The sequence below is a fragment of the Dermacentor albipictus genome, chromosome 1 (assembly GCF_038994185.2).
Source record: "Dermacentor albipictus isolate Rhodes 1998 colony chromosome 1, USDA_Dalb.pri_finalv2, whole genome shotgun sequence".
In the NCBI taxonomy this organism is placed as follows: domain Eukaryota; kingdom Metazoa; phylum Arthropoda; class Arachnida; order Ixodida; family Ixodidae; genus Dermacentor; species Dermacentor albipictus.
The window spans coordinates 464,563,961-464,583,453 of NC_091821.1; the positions used below are offsets into that span (position 1 = coordinate 464,563,961).

General features: G+C 44.2%; 1 protein-coding gene across 2 annotated transcripts in view; it reads right to left on the reverse strand.

The window, feature by feature from the left end:
- LOC135905630 (scoloptoxin SSD14-like) overlaps positions 1–19,493 on the reverse strand; it is a 136,417-nt gene that overhangs the window by 24,582 nt on the left and 92,342 nt on the right. For both annotated transcript variants that reach the window (XM_065436589.2, XM_065436588.2), the window contains 3 exons: positions 18,114–18,318; positions 17,042–17,120; positions 7,409–7,599 (listed from right to left, as the gene is read on the reverse strand). In XM_065436589.2, the coding sequence (XP_065292661.2) occupies positions 7,409–7,599; positions 17,042–17,120; positions 18,114–18,318 (475 nt within the window). The remainder of the gene's footprint in view (positions 1–7,408; positions 7,600–17,041; positions 17,121–18,113; positions 18,319–19,493) is intronic.

Below are 19,493 nucleotides of genomic sequence, written 5' to 3' on the forward strand. Positions count from 1 at the left end.
GTGCGCTGCAGTGACCATAGGATGGTTAGAACACGAATTAGCCTAGATTAGAGGAGGGAACGGAACAAACTGGTGCATAAGAAGCCAATCAATGAGTTAGCGGTAAGAGGGAAACTAGAGGAATTCCGGATCAAGCTACAGAACAGGTATTCGGCTTTAACTCAGGAAGAGGACCTTAGCGTTGAAACAATGAACGAGAATCGTATGGGCATCATTAAGGAGTGTGCAATAGAAGTCAGCAGTAACTCCGTTAGACAGGATACAAGTAAGCTATCGCAGGAGACGAAAGCTCTGAACAAGAAACGCCAATGTATGAAAGCCTCTATCCCTACAGCTAGAATAGAACTGGCAGAACTTTCTAAGTTAATCAACAAGCGTAAGGCAGCTGACATAAGGAACTATAATATGGATAGAATTGAACATGCTCTCAGGAACGGAGGAAGCCTAAACGCAGTCACGAAGAAACTAGGAATAGGCAAGAATCAGATGTATGCTTTAAGAGACAAAGCCGGCAATATCATTACTAATATGGATCAGATACTTCAAGTGGTTGAGGAGTTCTATAGAGAATATACAGTACCAGCGGCACCCACGACGATAATGTGAGAGAGAATAGTCTAGAGGAATTTGAAATCCTACAAGTAACGCCGGAAGAAGTAAAGAACGCCTTGGGAGCTATGCAAAGCGGGAAGGCAGCTGGGGAGGATCAGGTAACAGCAGATTTATTGAAGGGTGGTGGGCAGATTGTTCTAGAAAAACTGGCCACCCTGTATACGCAATGCCTCATGACCTCGAACGTACCGGAATCCTGGAAGAACGCTAACATAATCCTAATCCATAGGAAAGAGGAAGCCAAAGACTTGAAAAATTATAGACCGATCAGCTTTCTGTCCGTTGCCTACAAAGTATTTAGTAAGGTAATCGCAAGTAGAATCAGGAACACCTTAGACATCTGTCAACCAAAGGACCAGGCACGATTCCGTAAAGGCTACTCAACATTAGACCATATTCGCACTATCGATCAGGTCACAGAGAAATGTGCGGAATATAACCAACCCTTATATATAGGTTTCATTGATTACGAAAAAGCGTTTGATTCAGTGAAAACCTCAGCAGTCATGGAGGCATTTCGGAATCAGGGTGTCGACGAGCCATATGTAAAAATACTGAAAGATATTTATAGCGGCTCCACAGCCACCGTAGTCCTCCATAAAGAAAGAAACAAAATCCCAATAAAGAAAGGCGTCAAGCAGGGAGATACGATTTCACCAATGCTATTCACAGCGTGTTTACAGGAGGTATTCGGAGACCTAGAGTGGGAAGAATTGTGGATAAGAGTTAATAGAGAATACCTTAGTAACTTGCGATACGCTGATGATATTGCCTTGCATAGTAACTCAGGGGACCAATTGCAATGCATGCTCACTGACCTGGAGAGGCAAAGCAGAAGGGTGAGTCTAAAAATTAATCTACAGAAAACTAAAGCAATGTTTAACAGCCTCAGAAGAGAACAGCAGTTTAAGATAGGTAGCGAGGCGCTGTTAGTGGTAAGAGAATGCATTTATTTAAGGCTGGTGGTGACCGCGGATCCAGATCATGAGACTGAAATAATCAGAAGAATAAGAATGGGCTGGGGCGCGTTTGGCTGGCATTCTCAAGTCATGAACAGAAGGTTGCCACTATGCCTCAAGAGAAAAGTATATAACACCTGTATCTTACCGGTACTCACGTATGGGGAGGAAACTTGGAGGCTTACGATAAGGATTCTGCTTAAATTGAGGACGACGCAACGAGTTATGGAAAGAAGAATGATGAGTGTAAAGTTAAGGGATAAGAAAAGAGCGGATTGGGTGAGAAACCAAACGCGAATAAATGACATCTCAGTTGAAATCAAGAAAAAGAAATGGGCATTGTCAGGACATGTAATGAGGGGAGAAGATAACCGATGGGCATTAAGGGTTACGGACCGGATTTCAAGGGAAGGGAAACGTAGCAGGGGGCGGCAGAAGGTCAAGTGGGCGGATGAGATTAAGAAGTGGATTAAGAAGCAGGGACAACATCGACACAATTAGTACATGACCGGGGTATAGTTGGACAAGTATGGGAGAAGGCTTTGGCGTGCAGTGGGCGTAACCATGCTGATGATATATATATATATATATATATATATATATATATATATATATATATATATATATATATATATATATATATATATATATATATATATATATATATATATATATATATGCACAACAACGCCCCTATCCCCTTATGTCTCTCCCATACGTTATACTCTGCAAAACTTGCATCAAGGTATAACCGTCAAGTGGCAATCTGAGCAGCGGATTTTTCGCTAGCTTCCAGTGAACACAGCAGACACGGAAGCTTCTGCCACGTGACCCACGTGACTTCGCGTGATACTGTCTCTGGGATAGGCCTCTTTTGCTATGGCACAATATCCAGGGTTGTCGCGCCGACTAGAGCGGGCTCATTATGGAGATAATGTAAACTGCACTTTACACTTTTAAACAAATGTGCACTATTTGGGTCGTACCTTGCCATACAACAATAATCGTCATCTGTCTTGCTTGCGTTTTCTTTCTTGAAAGCGCTGCGCTCGCTCCTTTTTGTCGAGAATGCTTTGTCTTTCTGATAACATGCATGCTGTTCGTGACTTAGAATTACCCTGTTGGCAGCGTTAAAGAAAGGAAATACCGACAAGAGAGATAACGATCATTGTTGTGTGGCAAGGTACGACCTAAAGGGCGTAATTTCGCTTAGGAGTGCACTGGGCGAAAGACCGGCAAGCGGATGCCCCGGACCCAAAGAAAGCGGGTACCGAAAAGTAGGCTTAAGGCAATCAATTCTGTTCTTCGTGATGTGTAATTGCTGCAATGAAAACATTTAGATATCATTTGTTTGATCCTTGCGTAATTCTGTAGAAAACAAGGCAAAGCAACCTGGATACATCTTAAGAATACTAAAGATGCTAGTGCTGCCCTGTGCGTGCTGCCCTGCGACAGCAGCGCGTCCATCACCAGAAAAGTCTGGCAGTGTTCGAAAGGAAAGGACCGCTTTAAAAGGTTCCGTGGGCAACCAATGCGCAACGCTTGTTCATCTGGTCCACCCATGATCACTCATATCAAACCTGTGCACGATAAATGCCTACCACAAGTTCTGTACAGCAAGGCTTTGCGTAAGAAGAATTTCAGTTTAAAAGGCGTAAGCTGGAGGCAAAGTTCATCATGGCTTGACTTAAGTCCCAGTGAATTTCACAAACTGGCAAAACAAATTCTTCGCGATAAGCGACTACAGAGGCCAGAACGACTCCGGTGATGGCATGAAAGGGGATAAACCGCGGAACTAGCTGTTCTTTAGAATCCAGAAACAGTCACCGCCTGCCATTCGTGTGTGATAAACTGTTCCGCTCGTGGACAACTTTATGTGGCACTAAAGGGAAAGGTACGAGGCGGTGCTTCTACTACATTGGCTTATGTTACATGTGTTACCACGCCAAGCAGTCCGGCAGCATTTTGGCAGCGCTCTTGATGTCGCTCTTGATGGAAGCTGCATCGATGGGAATCGATGGAGCTTCCACGCACGACGGCTTTGAGTTCGGCCAGAAGCAGCAGGGAAAAACCACAAAATAAGCTACGTGGTATGCTTTGGCTTATTTAGTTCTAGATAACGTGGTCCTGTTTTCTCTTGCTTAACAGCTTACGCCCATCAACAGCAAAGATACCGTCGAAAGTAAGGATACATAAGATGTATCGCATACATCTCGAAACACTTCCGATCAGAATTGTGCGGTAATCTTGAATAGAATGAGCAAAATGTTTAATTGAAACAAGTTGGGGGCTAGACGGCCACCTATGTTTGATCGGTGTGAGTATGTCCTCATATGCAGTGCATTCACTTCTTTCATTGTTTATTACAATGTGTCCCACAAGACATAAGTTTCAAGCCTGCTAGAGATGAAAAAATATATGTTCTCATATCTGAAGGAGTTTTCGCACGAAGTTCACATCCTCAAACGTGACAAAGCTCACTTCGGAATCGAAAATTATTTTTCTACTCTGCATCTGTACGCTCCTTGTGATCATGAAGATGCAAGGAATGAGGTCAAATTAATTTTGAAAACAACAGAGTTCATAATTAATTTACTTACCTATTTATTTATTTACAAGTACTGCTATCTTATTTTAGAAACAGCCGAGATGGGTTACATAACTTATGAACACAAAAATGTCAACTAATATGGTTAGGCAGTTCTCTCTGAAACTGATTAGTCGGCAATGAACGCAGAAAACCATGTAAGTTAGTTCATAATTCAACAGTGTGTGGAAAAAGCGAGAACCTAAAACATTCTATTATTGGAACGAAAGGATCTATGTTTATTAGATGAGTACATCGGTTTATTCACGCAGGAGGTGTGATTAGCGAGATAGTTAGTCAATGGATCAGTAGTCGTTAGTTAGATAGATGTTAATCAATCCGCGTCCGATATTGTACAGCAGAATTAGACGGTCACACGTGCGAAGAAACGACAATGAGTCCAAAGATAAAGCGAGTGCGTGGAATGACGGTGAAAACTAAACATACGGTCGTAACGGCCATGGATAAATCTAACAGCTTTTTTCTGAACGAATCCCAATTTCGAAATATTCTTTATGTGATGAGGCGACTACACTACAGAAGCATACTCTAAAACAGCTCTAATAAGTGATTTCTTGGCTATAAGCTTGCACTCTTTAGTGCCGTGTTTTAAAGTTCGTTTTAGGCACCCTAGTTTTTGCAGCGCTTTAGAGAAGATTATATTGATAAGATTATGCCAACTAAGGTTAGTTGTGAAAATAACTCCGAGGTATTTGAACTCGTGAAGTTTGTTAATACTGTAACCTTGAGTGCTCTACGTGAATTTTAGGGGCTATTTCTTGTTACTAAAAGTGATTGCCACAGGTTTGCTGAAGTTAATGCTCATCTTCCATGAGTTACTCCAGTCTGAAAACGATGAAAAAACGTTGTTAAGCAGTTGTTGATGACGAAGAGCAGGAATGTTAGATTAGATCGCGCAATTATCTGCGTAGAGACGTATTTGCACTTGTGTGTTTCTGGCAACTTCAATAATGTCATTAACGTATGTGATAAATAAGAGTGTCCCGAGAAGTGAGCCCTGCGGCGACCCTGATATGACCTGAGCTATAGAAGAAGTTTCGCAGTTAAATGTGACGGATTGGAATTGGAGGTGCAGGTAATCGGATATCTAGTCAATTAGTTTATTACCAGGAAAGACTGCAGCAAATTTTAGGAGTAGTTTTTATTACTTACCATGTTAACTGCTTTTCAGTATTCAATAAAGATAGCATCAAGCTGACCACGGTAATTTAGTGCTGTGGCTATTTCATGCAAGAATTCAAATAACTGCGTTGTTGCGAAAAATTCTGCTCGAAAACCATGCTGCTATGGGGACAGAACGTTATTTACCGATAAATACTGAATGATGTGCTTATGATGTGCTCGAGATGTTTGCAACACGTGGGCAGCAGCGATATAGGTCTGTAGTTAGTGATTAGCTGTTAGTTGCCAGATTTGAAGACAGCACAGATGTTCGCATGTTTCCAAACTTGACGAATAGTCGATGTCTAGAGGAATTTGTTAAATATAACTGTCAAGTACCGGGCGTTCCATTGAGAGTATCACTGTAAAAATTTTTTCGGCCCTCTGTCAGCTCCAGAACTTTTTATAGTATCAATTATTAGCAATAGGTTGTGGACACCATTGTGAAACGGAAGTTTTGAATTGGAGCCTTCAAGGATTAAACTAACAGAGACGAAAGGGCAAGACTTTGTTATCAGAAGCGCTCTTTCTTGTGCGCTCTTTGACCCCGTAGCATTCCCTTCGATGCTGCAGAAAGTTGCCTGCTAGTATAGCGGAACCGTGCTCTTTAATGCCTGCCGAAAATAGCGCCTCTTCCTCTCGGCAATGGTACGCACACTTCAACCATACTTGTAGCATTGGGGCCATTTCTGGGTTTGGACGGCGAAAGCGAAAAATAGGTTGCTTACAAACCATTGGCGATGATTTCTAATGTAACTGAATAGCCAAATGCTTATTAAAAGTTAATAAATGGATAATGTGCTTGAAGGCGTGTATTTGTTGAAGGGAAGATATTTAGGTAGCGTTTGTTCTTTCATTACGTAATTCACACAGAATAAAGCCATGAACTGGAATATTTAAAAGAGAAGTACAGGCGGCTATACGTATACGTCGGTTTGTCATATGTGCGTTGTCTGCAGTGGATAGAGAAAGAGAGATTGTGGTAAGGAAAATGTGCTATTTTTCCCGGCCCTTTAAAGAGCACGTATCAGCGCCTTGAGGAAAGGATGGCGAACATAGAGAGGAAAGGAGACAGGAAAGGTCGTCGTGTTCGAAGGCGGGAGACGAGGAACTCGCCCTTCAGCATGCACAGCTTCAGACGCCCCAAAGGTTTCGCGACGCAGCAAGTGCCTCTCAAGGAGCTAGAATAGTCCGCGTCCGGCAAAGAGCACGCCTCGCAACTTGGTTGCACGAGAGAACGTGGTCATTGCATCGGCGCCGTTGTCTTTGCGACGAAAGTCGGACCAGCACGAAAAGGGTTCGAATTCAGCACGAAAAGCTATTCGAATTCAAATGGTAACACAAATGATGGAACATGACTGGCAAAGTAAACGAACAGCTTATGCGGGCAGTAGCAATGGCAGGGATAAACGAATGACACTTACCCAATCTGCCGCTGACGTCGATAACGGTGTTTGATGATGGCGTAACAAATGATCGTCAGCGTGCTTACGCAGACGGCATGAAAGCGCTACGATGACCACGGTGGGACGAAAATGAAATAATGAAAATGGAGATGATGAAGGTGTCACGACGACGGTAGCATGACAAAGATGGCATGACCACAATGGAATCACAACAGCATGACGAACATGGCATGGTGATGCTGTCACACCTGCGCTTCATTTGCTCGTTTACTCCACTGAATCCAGACACTATTCCGACCATTCGCTTTAAGAGCAAATATCAGTAAGCTATAAAAAAAACACTGCGTAAAGGACAATGTCTATGCATCGCACCGCTCCTGCTGCTGGCCTTTCTCACTTCGAATTGACGCTTTTGATTGCATCGCTGGCAATACTGCCACCAGCAGATAAGTCTAATATGGCTAGTTACTGAATAATCGATATGTGTACTCTGCGTCACAGGATAACGCCGTCAACTTGACTGGTTACATTTATGTTCCTGTCAAGTCAGCATTCCTTGAAAGGAATTTACGTGCACGGACATGCTAAAACTCTCTACTGTTGGTTCGAATAGCCAGCATTAGCGCGCGCCGTTTCAAGAGCATAATGGTTCCATTTCGTACAGGTAGTTCACCGTGCTCGTTATGGCCACCACGTTGTCGTCCTTGTCCCAGTAGCAAGAATGAGAAGTTCCGCTATCCCTTCGATTTGCGTTGGTCATTCCATAGAAACGGACATCATCATTAGTTTTGGAGTCGTTAATCTTGGCTCTGGACATTTCGGCCGCTTCTTTCGATAAAAGCTCTTCTATCACCTGGAATTGGGGCAGGTTTGAAAGTAAATGTATTTCACTTAGAAACAACGGCTACGGAGTATCTAGGTGCACAAAGTTAGGTATTCAGCGCGCAACATTTCTACTTATTTGCATATTAAGGCTGTTGACAACTATAACTGTTCCCGACTGAAACGTGCAATGATTGAATGATCGCATTGTGGTAATCATATCAACTACCCAGCTAAGCATTCTTGCATAAATGGCAGAATGAGAGGAGAGAGAGGAATATAAGCTTTTATTTAGAACAGGCGAAAATTTCGCCCTGCGAGGGTAGCTTCCTCAGTCCGGGAAGCCGTGGCCACGAGCCATGTCCCGAGTCCGGCCGATCAGATTACGCTAGTCATCCAGGCTGGGGCTTGAAACTGAGCCTCCCACTGCTCTTCGGTGAGGGTTTTGGTGCTTATGGTTCCCAGCGATCCTTTGCATCCCCCCACCATATGTGGTAGAGTGTTTGGTACTTTGCAGAATGCGCATTCGTAGCTGAAAGATGTGGGCAAAGATCCTGTGTAGCAAGGTTGCATGGACGTGAATGTTGTTTTGGATTGTTCGGAGGTTGTCTGCTTCTCAGTTTGTTAGTTTCGAGTAGGGTGGCGTGTTCTTCTGCCTAGTCTGTAATGAAAGAGGATGTCGATGTGTTCCTTGGGTGCATGCTGGTTTCCCAGAGATCACTCCTTCAGTAGTGCCTGGTTAGCGTATCCTCGGGCTGAGGCGTTGGCGGCCTCGTTTCCTGCTAGGTGGGTGTGTCCCGGAGTCCAGATGATGTAGGCGCCTGGAAGGTGGCGTGATGCAGTACGGCGGAGGAATCGAAGTGTTTGACTACAAATTCTACCCTTTTGGTTGTTACTTCATGTGGATTAGGAGTCAGTGAAGATAATGGCACCTTTCTTGTGCGTCCAGCGGGCTAAATCGATTGCAGCCTTTTCTGCCGTGTCAATAACATTTATTGAAATAGTTGCGCAGGTATATTCAGAAAAGGTAGTATCCATGACGCCGATAGAGTGGGCTTGTCTTCCCGGGTACCTCGCTGCATCGATGCATCTGATGTGCGGGTTTGCTCCATGCGCCTTGCTTAGGGCCCGGACTCTTGCTAGCCGCTGATCTTTGTGGTAGATAGGGTGAACATTTCAAAGGATGGGGGTCACGATGATACATTCGCGGAGGTCTTCCGGGATTCTCTTCTTGATATCTGTTGGTCCTAAGCGTTCTCTCTATATTGTCACGTGGTGGTGACGTTGAAGAACACAGTAGCAATACTGTGAACGACAAAACTAACTTGTATTGCAAAGGCGAAGCTGTGCCCACAAAACAGGCTACACGTATAGCACAACGATACCGGCGAACACGGTCGGCGATCGTCGAAAATCTGATCAGAGGGTCAAGCGCGTCGGCTTTTATACAACAGTCGTCAAATGTTCCAGACTAATCGTTGGGACCCGCGAGCCTTCCACAAAGTTCTACACCATTCGAGGCAGGCGATGAAATCAGATAACATAAGGTTCGGCGACAACAGACGACAAATATAAGCATCGATAATTTTCCAGAAACTTCGGATACATGCAGGCGCGTCCCACGCTGTGCAATAACACTTGTTAGGCGGCGAAACGTGGTCGCCCGATAAAGATAACTACGCGCGTCAATATACCAGCTTTTTGAAGGTTGCACGCCGTGTTTCCGTAAGCGTTACATTTGGTTGACCGTGCGTTGGCTAGGCGGAGTATAATGTATGCCACTTGAGTCACAAAAGTTTCGGTAGTGTTGCCGCCCCTGAGTCGTCTTTCTGGATGAGTCGTCTTCGGTCAAGAATGTCGAAGAAGTGGACTTGAGGGATGGGGACACCACTAAAAATGTTCTCCGGTCTGGAATTTCACCTATTGGGGGTGTTCCTCAAGTAATGGGCTTTAAGCACCAGGAGTTCACATTCATCTGGTGCGCAGAGGAGTCCACACTTCTTGAACTATGTGAGTGATGGTGATGTCTACGGCTTCTTGGAGGGCGTCTTGTTGATGTCATGGGGAATCACTTCGAATCCAGATTGTTATATTGCCGGTATATGGAAAGTACGACATGCGGTGGATTTTGTCAAAAACCTACGAGAGTTTCAGCATAGTGATATTAACCCTTTCGGCCCTGGAGGAGAAGCGATATAATTGAGCCTTGCGGGTGCCTTCTTCCGTTACAACAAATGTTGTTGTCTTGAGGTTTCCCAAGCTGATAGTGGCCATGCGGTTCCTCAAGAATACTTGGACTTAGTTGTATGTTCGTTCCTCACAATCTGTGTACTGTAGGTTCCAGAGAATTGCAGCGTGTGAGACATTGTCAAATGCCCCCTTAAAGGAGCCCTAAACCACCCCTGGGGCTCGGTGAAATAACGTAAGCCGCGGGTAGCATACGCTGCTGTGAACATCTCAGCCAAGTTTTTCTGTCGTACGCGGTGCGTGGAGCTCGCAAGTGGATCGCGAAGTCACCTTTCTCTTAAACGCTCTCTTTTCAACATAAAGCCATGCCCTCACTCTCTTCTAGACGCTTTATTTCGTCATCGGATACTTTATTTAGTCATTCCCTTAGACGGCTGCAGCTGCAGCTCAGTCTCCTCCTTAAGAGGAAGCTTTAGCTCGGGTGCTCGTATCTAAATACATGTAAATGGAGAATTTGTTTTTCTCGGCAACCAATGCACCAAATTTGACGAGGTTTGTTGCATTTAAGAGCAAAGCTTAAATTCTAGTGACTGTTGGTTTCGAATTTTTCATTTAGTTTGTCAATTCTTTATTAAAAATTCACCAAAATAGCAAAATTTTAAGAAATCTATACTATCACGTTCAAAACTATGTAACTCAGCAATGAAAAATGATATCACAATTCTGTGAATGGCACCTAATAGTATATCTACAGCGGACAAAATTTCTATGTTACACGTGAATCTCAAGAAATTTAGCATTATGGAATTACGGCTTTCGCAGAATCCTTGTACACAACGTAACCAATTGACGTAGGATACGAATTGACACGCCAAATTTGTCCGCTTTGACTGTTATAATAGATGCCATTTACAGAACAGCGACATGTGTGCTTGATGCAGAGCTATTAGTTTGTAATTGTCATGCTTCTACTTTTTTTGGGGGGGGGGGGGGGGCACTTCCAGTTTTTCGAAATAGTTAAACAATGTTCAGGCCCTAAATTGAAATTGCACTTCCAACAGACACCAGAATTTAACTTTCTCTCTCATATGCAACAAATTTCATTAAAAGCTATCCGCGCGTTATCACAGAAAAGCGTTTCTGCGTTTGATATGTATCTAAATAAGCCGCGTCGGAGTTGAGCTTCCTCTTAAACAATTTGTCTGGGGATCAAATACATGAATAATAACTGCATTGTGATTGCTAAAGATGCTGCAAACGAATTTTCGAACGCTACGCACTGTCAAAACAAGTAAAATATGTATTTTTTCATAAAAGATTATACTTGTGTGTGCCAAAAATTGTGCCCAAAATAACCGATATCAATGTTTCCATGTTTTTTCTCTGTTTAATAAGTAAATAAAATATCACACGAACTTTAGAACTATATCGGTTCGAAACCAGCAAGGCAGTGCATGCCACTGATATGAAAAATGTAACGGCCATGAAATTAACAAGCTGAGGACAAATATTGCAATGAAACTTTGTCATTCAAGAACCTTGTTTAGATTCTTGTACATATGCTACGGCCAGTGAAAAATCTCAATGATGCTGCATTTGTTCCAATGTATTACGCAGCAGCAGCTGTCACGGGTCGCGTAGCGTGAGTAATTGCACCGAAATTATAGTCGCATCAGAGAGCACGTATAAAAAGCAGGAGTTCTGCAAAATAAACGAGGGCGAGTCAAATGAAAGTGAACCAATGCGAATATATGACAAACGGGGTATATTTCATTTAAAAGTAGTCTCCACGAGCATTTAGACATTTGTCCCATGGACTAAGGAGTCGCGTGATTCCCCCCTCATTAAACTTCTTGGGTTGCTGCTTCAAAAAGTCTGCAACTGACTCTTTCACGTCACCATCCGACACGAATCTGGTTTGCTTGAGCTGTTTTTTCAAATGCTCCAAAAAGCGGAAGTCGCAAGGCAACACGTCTGAACTGTGTGGCGGATGTTGCAGCGTTTCCCACTTGAACATTGACAGTTTTGTATTAATCACATAAGCGACGTGGGGACGGCATTGTCGTGGAACAAGATGACCACATTCGTCAATTTTCCATGTAGTTTGTTCTTGATTGTGACACGCAGCCGATCTGGCGTTTTACAATAACAAAAAAAAAATTGATAGTCTCTCACGATTTAGCAAATACTATCAGTAATGGCCCCTGACGATCGAAAAAAAAAGTGAACAACACCTTTCCGGCGGAAATGGCGGCTTTTCCTTTCTTGGAGGTGGGGAATTCGAATGTTTCCACTGTAAGCTTTGCTGTCGTGTTTCAGGCTCGTAGAAGTGGCACCATGGTTCGTCCCCGATCACAATTGCATACAAGAAATCGTCACCCTCATTGTGATACCGGATCAGATGACATCATCTGGCGATGGTTCAAAATCTTGGGCATCCATTGCGCACACAAGAGCCGATAACCAAGATGCTCATGAATTACGGCGTGAACCGAACTGTGACTGATGTTCACACGCTCTGCCAGTTCATCGACGCTTATCTTCCGTTCTTGTCTCATCAGCTCATCAACCTTTGCAGTTTTGTTAGGTGTGATTGCACGATGGCGTTGGCCCTGTCTTGGATCGTGTTTGCAACTTTCACGTCTTTCTTTGAATCGTTTGCTCGAACGCTTCACAGTGGCCAATTACTGCAATGTTCAACGTACACGGCAGCCATACGGCGGCTAATTTCTTTTTGGGAAATACCTTCAGCTGGAATAAACCTCAGGGCACCACGCTGCTCAACTTCTAGAGCGTCCATTATGTCGCGCAACCATGTTCAACCCAGTGCATGAGTGCATTAAACAACCTTGATACTCACACCTGCACGTCACTTTTGTAAATAAGAGACGCCTCTGTGCCATGTGCATGGCTCGCAGATAATGAACCGAATCATTATTGCGAAGGGTGGGTTGCCTCACTTTCATTTTACTTGCCTTCGTACATTAGAAACGCGAAATTACAATGGAATATACAAATTCGAAGATACAGCTTGATAAAAGGGAAAAAAAGTTTCACTGGAAACAAAGTTCACTGCACGCATACACAAAACCCCGGTACAATATATTTAAATATACGTGTAAGTCTCCAATAAATCTACGTATGTAAAAAAGTCACTGTATACAATGCATCAAACAAGGCAAATAAACATGTTGCGCAATCAGAGATTCACAGGATCCTAGATCCCACCCCCATTCCATCCACGCCCCCCGATGTATCGCGCGCGACGGATGGCGGCGCGCTTGCTCCCCGCTTTGCTCTTTTGCGTACACAAGACTGAGCCACCATCGTCATCTCACCCATTCCAGCCCTCCATGCCCCTCCCTACGCTTTCACTCGCACATACAGCATGCGGCATGCGGTCACGATGCTATCGCCCTTGGACTTTATACGAAACATGAGGGCGATGGCGACGGCGGAATGTGCCTGGAGGGTCCATATAATTGCTATCGCCATACCATATAATAAGACTATCCGGCAACTGAAGCGTCCCGTGGCCCATTACTGTCCGCAAAATAAGAAGTAACAAAATCAAACTTCGAAAGCCCCATACGACAATTCGCTGCGCCACAACAATGTCTTTCTTTTTTTTTTGTGGGGGCGGGGCACTGAGATGAAAAAAGGGCAAAGTATGTTGGCCACAATGAAATGCCTGCTTTGGACAACTAATGTAGCTACCGAAAAAATATCGAAGAAAACGTGAGACGCTTGGTCCACCGAGAACCATACGCGTACTGCTCGGTATCCTACACTGGCGAGACAAGACTTTCCGGAGAGGTTGCGCTCAAGCGAACGCGGTGCGTCGAGTCCCCACAGTGATGGCGGTGAGCGACGATAGTTTCCTTTTCACGTCTGCTAGCCAGAAAGTGCCTAAAACTCTGCCAGGCGAAAATCCACTCGGCAAGCAAGAGAAAAGCGAACGCGCACCGAAGTGCGCCGCGCGGTGGTCGGGGTAACACCAGTTTGTATAGTGTTCTGTGGTAACACCAGAAAAACTCATGCGCTCTGGCTGCCTCTGGCAGCCCGCGGGTAGGGTAGCGAGGACAAAAAAATTGAAGATGCTCAATGTGTCCTCGCGAGTAAAAATCGAAGTAGAAAAAATAAGAACGTACCTAGTTACTTGGCTGACTTTAGAGTTTGACATGGATGCTTTGGCGTAGGCGAAAAAATAATGGTATTTTTTGTGTCATAACGGCACGAATGAACCACCACAACGCTTGATCTCATCTGACCTCACTGCTGGCTTTGTCAACCTGTCTGATAGTGCGTTCATTTGGATTGTCTCGTTGTATTGTCCGATGTAAGACTTTAGAAACGTGAATGCACCTTTGGCGTCCAATATTTATAGTAACACCAAGCCCACAAGGTTCCGCAATTGAAAATCTAAAGCACGTACAACTGTGGGAATGTCAATGCACCTTTCACATCAAAACTTCATGAAAACTTTATACCCATACATTTCGGAATTGACATACATGCGCTGCGTAGATTCCGCGGCCTCCGCAAGATGCCGTGGCGAGCCCGTTCGCCATCAAAACGCCCTTGAAACTTGGTGCTCGGATGGGGTTGCTTGGCGTTATGTGACTCCCGGTGCATGGGTGCTGCCGCGAAATCTAGCCCGAGTTCGCAAGGTTCGCGCTGAAATGTCTTTCCGAGCGTGAAAAAGACACGCTAGAGAAAATTCCGAATGATTTCCGGCACCGAGGATTGCTTCGGTGGGCGGTGCATGGACAGCACAAAAAAAAAAAAATCGGGGGGGAGGGGGGGGGCTGAAGCCCCATAAGCGCCCCCCCCCCTGGCTACGCCCTGCTTCCAAGTGGTTCGTGGAACGGTGCAGTACCATGTGCTCGTAGACTTTCCCTGCGCATGGGGTCAGGAATGGAGGGCCCACGCTCCCGAGTCCTGGTGGTTTGTTAGGCTTGAGAATCACGATAACCTCGGGGTGTTTCCACAATTCTGGTACATCCCCTGTCTCCCAGGTGTGGTTTATATGCTCGAGAAGATACGTCGTCGCCTGTTGGTTTGGTTTGCGTAAGATTTTGTTGTTTTCGCTCCTTGCCGTGAGTGCACGTTCCGGGCCAGTTTTCTCAGTGCCGCTTGTTGTTCCGCCTGCGTGAAAAGGTGGTCTGGACTTCTTAATTATCAAGAGTGGCTGGTTTGGTGTGGAGTTAACAAAGTGCTGTCGGTAAATTTCTGCTTAATCTTAATCCGGGCTTCTTGTTGCTCTTTTCCATCGTAGCTCCGTATTATTCTAGCAAGCTTCTTGCCAGATTTGAATTTGAACTGTGTCGTGTCGAAGAGACTTGACAATGTTCCAAGATTTACGTGAAGGGAGAGTAGCTTGGAGACAATTGGGGGCAGAATTGGTTCCAATTTCGCCTTCCGAAAGGTTTGGCATATTTTTCGGCCTGCTTGATGATCTTGGCAACGCGCTTCCTTAGGGCTATGGTCGCTTAGCGCAAGCAAGAAAGGACGGAAGGGGACAAGGGCAGCCAATGCGGCTTATTACGGTGTCGAGATTTGAACCGGATTTCTCAAAGTTCTCAAAAAGTTTTTATAGAAGAAATGTAATGCAGAATTACATGTCGCTGGGTCAACCGCTTCATGTTGCTCAGTAGATCAAAGAACATTAGGGTTAAGGATAGCGTAGAGAACTGAAAACCTCAAATTTTAATATGTATAAAAGTTCAAACACTTTAAAGACTCAGAAGTTGCATACCCAAACGTAAAGGTGTGCGAATGAACCTAAGAGCTTGCACTATACGAAAAAAGAAGAAGAAGAAATAAAGTAAACAATCTTTAGAGCCACACATTTTGACAGATACCAGTTTATGGTGTAGGGAGCCGAAGAAAAAAACCAGCTTGATCCCTACGCCCCATAGGCTCGTGTCTCTATGCAAGGTACGCACGAACGGTGGAAAAAAATGCATCTCACATGCGCAAAAGAAAATATAAAAACGTGTATGTGGCATGCGCGGAAAAGGTTATGCATGCGATCCCGCGCCCATGCCGCACTAATTACATAGATTAAATAGATAGGTGCATAAAAGATCATCTTCGCGACCATGACAACAATGTACATAGAAGAGTTCAAGGGCTCTTAGGGATGCAGTGCCAGGATTGTGATTGTAACAGGTTTTCAAAGACCGCACATTCATCGCCAAGCACCCCAACTAGATGACAAAAGAAATTATTGAGGTGACAAAGATTAATCGCTTCAGGGATTCTTTGCCTTCGTGCAGCTTCGATAGGGTTGTCACGGAATTAATTATTTTTGGCAAAATCTAGAGTTAAAAAAGTATTTATAGGCACGCGTTGCACCTGAAAAAATGGCGCAACCCGCCCGTACCGCACGTATCACCGCTTTCATACCTTCCATGTCTGTTTGATGATTCCTTTTTGCTCTCTTGTTTCTGTGCTTTTCCTAACCGGAAGCACGTCATACATCATCAACGCATGAAAGTGCGCCCTTTTCATCATTGCATTTCTGTTGAAAGTTCGCACTTGTGTTTGTCAAGTCTCCCGTCATCCTTCTCTAGTTTATGCGCAAATGCCTAACATCACGGAATGCTAAAAAACGTCGCCAGAGCTCGTACACGGATATTATTGGCTTCTGTGGTGCTACAGAAGTGCCAGAGGGACAATGGGGCTCCGCCAAAACTTTTAGACTAAACGCTTTCTTCGATTAACACGGCGAGGGACGTTTTGAGGAATCATTGGAGAAGCGCCGCTATATAGGAGAATAACTCTCAAATCAGATTAAGTAACGGCATCCTCAAATAAAGCCAGTTATGAACGGAAAAGTTAGCACGGTGGACAAATCTACGGCAAAGGGCTTTCTCAAGACCAGTGGCTACGATGTTGCGCTCCTGAGCACGAAGTGTTGCGAGTGTGAATACAACCACGGCAACCGCGGACGTTATAGAAATCCATACCGTGAAAATTAACCCGTAGACCCCCCCACTGCGAGCCTCATAATCAGATGGCGGTTTTGGCATGCAGAACTTCAGAATTTCTTTTAGCTCGGTCAAGGTCAACCGAAGCAAAATGGAGCCATGCAGGTATGGGACCATGCCGTTGGACGCTCCGACCTAGTCCCGGAATTTCATTATAGCGCTGTCAGTTAAAGGGAAGGATGAAGCAGAACTCACCCAAAAAAATGGAGCCGGGAAGATAACGAATGCGCTCAACCACGCTGCAATAAAAAATAAAAAGAAAGGTATCCCAGTGATACTCCTCAGACCTACCTCTAGGACGCCTGGTTCCATTCTTTCATCTCCAAGAAGCGCTCTCTTAGCGTATGCGAACTTAAGAGCCTCGATGAACCTGCGGATCAGAAACTGAATTATTTTGTCAGCGAGATACTGACACACTTAGTTTTTTAGAAGTGTTCCAGTGTTCTACGATCGCAGCACTTGATCTGCTTGCAGTTAGCTATTACTAATTCTGTTCTCGCTACAGGACAGAGAGTGGTTACACCTTCTTACACCTTCAGCACAATTTTATAACAGTGCGAATGTGCAAAAACACTGTGTTTTGTAACTTAGTACGGGTATTATTTATTCTAAATAACCCTAAAGACCCTCTTCAAAGAGCGTATTCAGGGACGTCGGAACAAAGAGGGGTGCTGTACGGTTCACCGAAGTTTGCGGACATAAGAAGAAAGCGAAGCAACTGTGTTCTTTAACCAGGGGTGAATTTTTCGGTTCTTGAGTATGTGCACCGAATTTGGACGTTTGTCACTTTAGGACGATGCATGGATCTGGAGTATCTGTTATACTGATGCTCCTTCCCCAATTCATTTACGTGGTAGTTACCTGCCTGTTCCTTTCTAAGTAATTCATATCAACGTGTGCCATTGGCTGGGTTGAAGCTCGATGTTTATTGTGAACGTGCTTAAACAGTGCATATACACTTATTCACTTTCTGGCACCGAGTATTTGAAACAATAATGTTTTATTCGACAAACATTCCTACAAGTAAGATTCCGGAAATTATTGAATTACAAGTACAGCATGACATGTGATATTCAATGGTAACTAATTAGGATGAAGTTTGTGGGGTATGCAGTGTTTATAGACGAAAAAGGCAAACGTTTTTTCATGGATTTCCATATTTATAATTTCAAGGAATTTGAATCGGAGCAAGCTTTGCACAATTCATGAGGCTCTTCAAAATTGTAACTCCTGCTAACCGTGATGTTTTGTGACCATGCACGATTAGCGTTTATTTTATGAAGCAGAAAGCGATGCCATGAAATGTGCTCGTTAATGCGAGGTGACTGATTCTGGTGTTCAGAATCTGCGGTGTTCAACAAACCTGTGGTAGTTCAGAGAGTCATCGTTGAGGGCGTCATCTGGTCCTTCTCTGAGCTCATCCACAATGCCCAACATGTAGGCAAGTACCGGACCGCTAGCTGGTGGTCGTACCGAGTACATTGTGCGGCCATCTCTGAACTTCCTCTCGATTGGCTTCACCCAGCGGACTTTGTATTCCCTAAGGTCTTGCTTTGTTAATATGCCATCTGAAAGCAACGAGTCAATGTCATTGCCTGCTTCAAATATCCGTTTTATATTTAGACGACGCAATTTTTAAGCAATGATTAAAGCCACCTGTTGTGTGTGTTTTGTTCGTTTGACATTTGTGTCTGTGAGTTTTGCGGCAACCATGTCATCCCGCAGCAAGAAACTAGGACAAGAGAAACTTCTGTTAAATCAAAGTTTTCGTTGGTGGTTATCACTATAGTACTATGCATAATAATTACCACGGCTTTTGGAAGGTGGGCGGGGGTGACGAGTGAGCTATATAAAAGCTGCAAAGGAAAGGAGTTCTTGCTGGCAGTAAAGACACGTTCCCAATTGTCAAAACGTTGGCTACAATGTGACTTCCCTTGAACGGTTACTCCAGATATATTCTTCGCAGTTTGAGTTCTATGACAGAGCCTTTACGCGCGGCCCATCACTTGCTAGTGGTCATTGCCATTCACCTGCGTTAAGCGCGCCAGAATCTGAGCGTAAGTTTAGACGTATTCAATAAATGTGCTAAATTGGATAACGAGGTAAAGGAGATACATGCACTGACTCGCCCCTGCAATACATTTCGGTGAGCAAAGATGACAGACCGTTTCGAATCTGCGAACTTGGTGTTCAACCTAAAGCATGCCGACAACCTTGGAGTGACAAGTGTCATGCTTGTTACGTGCTAAATGTCTGAGGTTGTGTATGATGTCAACAAGATGAAACACATTCGTAATGACAAGTAGGAACTAATACTCTTTAGTGACCTGCATGCAAGTCGCTCGCTGCGGCTGAATACTACGACACCCATAAAATTATCTTTGTCTTAATTCCGTGGGCAATTTCTAATTTTCGACATGCCAATATGTGCTTTCTGCATAAGCCGTAAGTTATCGAATCTGTCTGCTCTGACAGGAATAATTGTCTATCCATCTTAGTGTGACAACGCTGCGTACGCATGCGCAGTTTTTTCCCGTGGTTCCTAATTGTAAATAGGATTGCAGATGTATAAAAAAAAATTCACCGAGGAATACGATACTCCCTAATGCAAAATTTGAGGGCAGCTCTATACGTGCTTTTATTTCGCGATATATTGAGGCAAAAAATTGGAGAGAGAGCTGCAGCAGAGTCGGTGATCGTCGAAAGTTTGATCTGTGGGTCAAGCGCATCAGCTTTTATACAT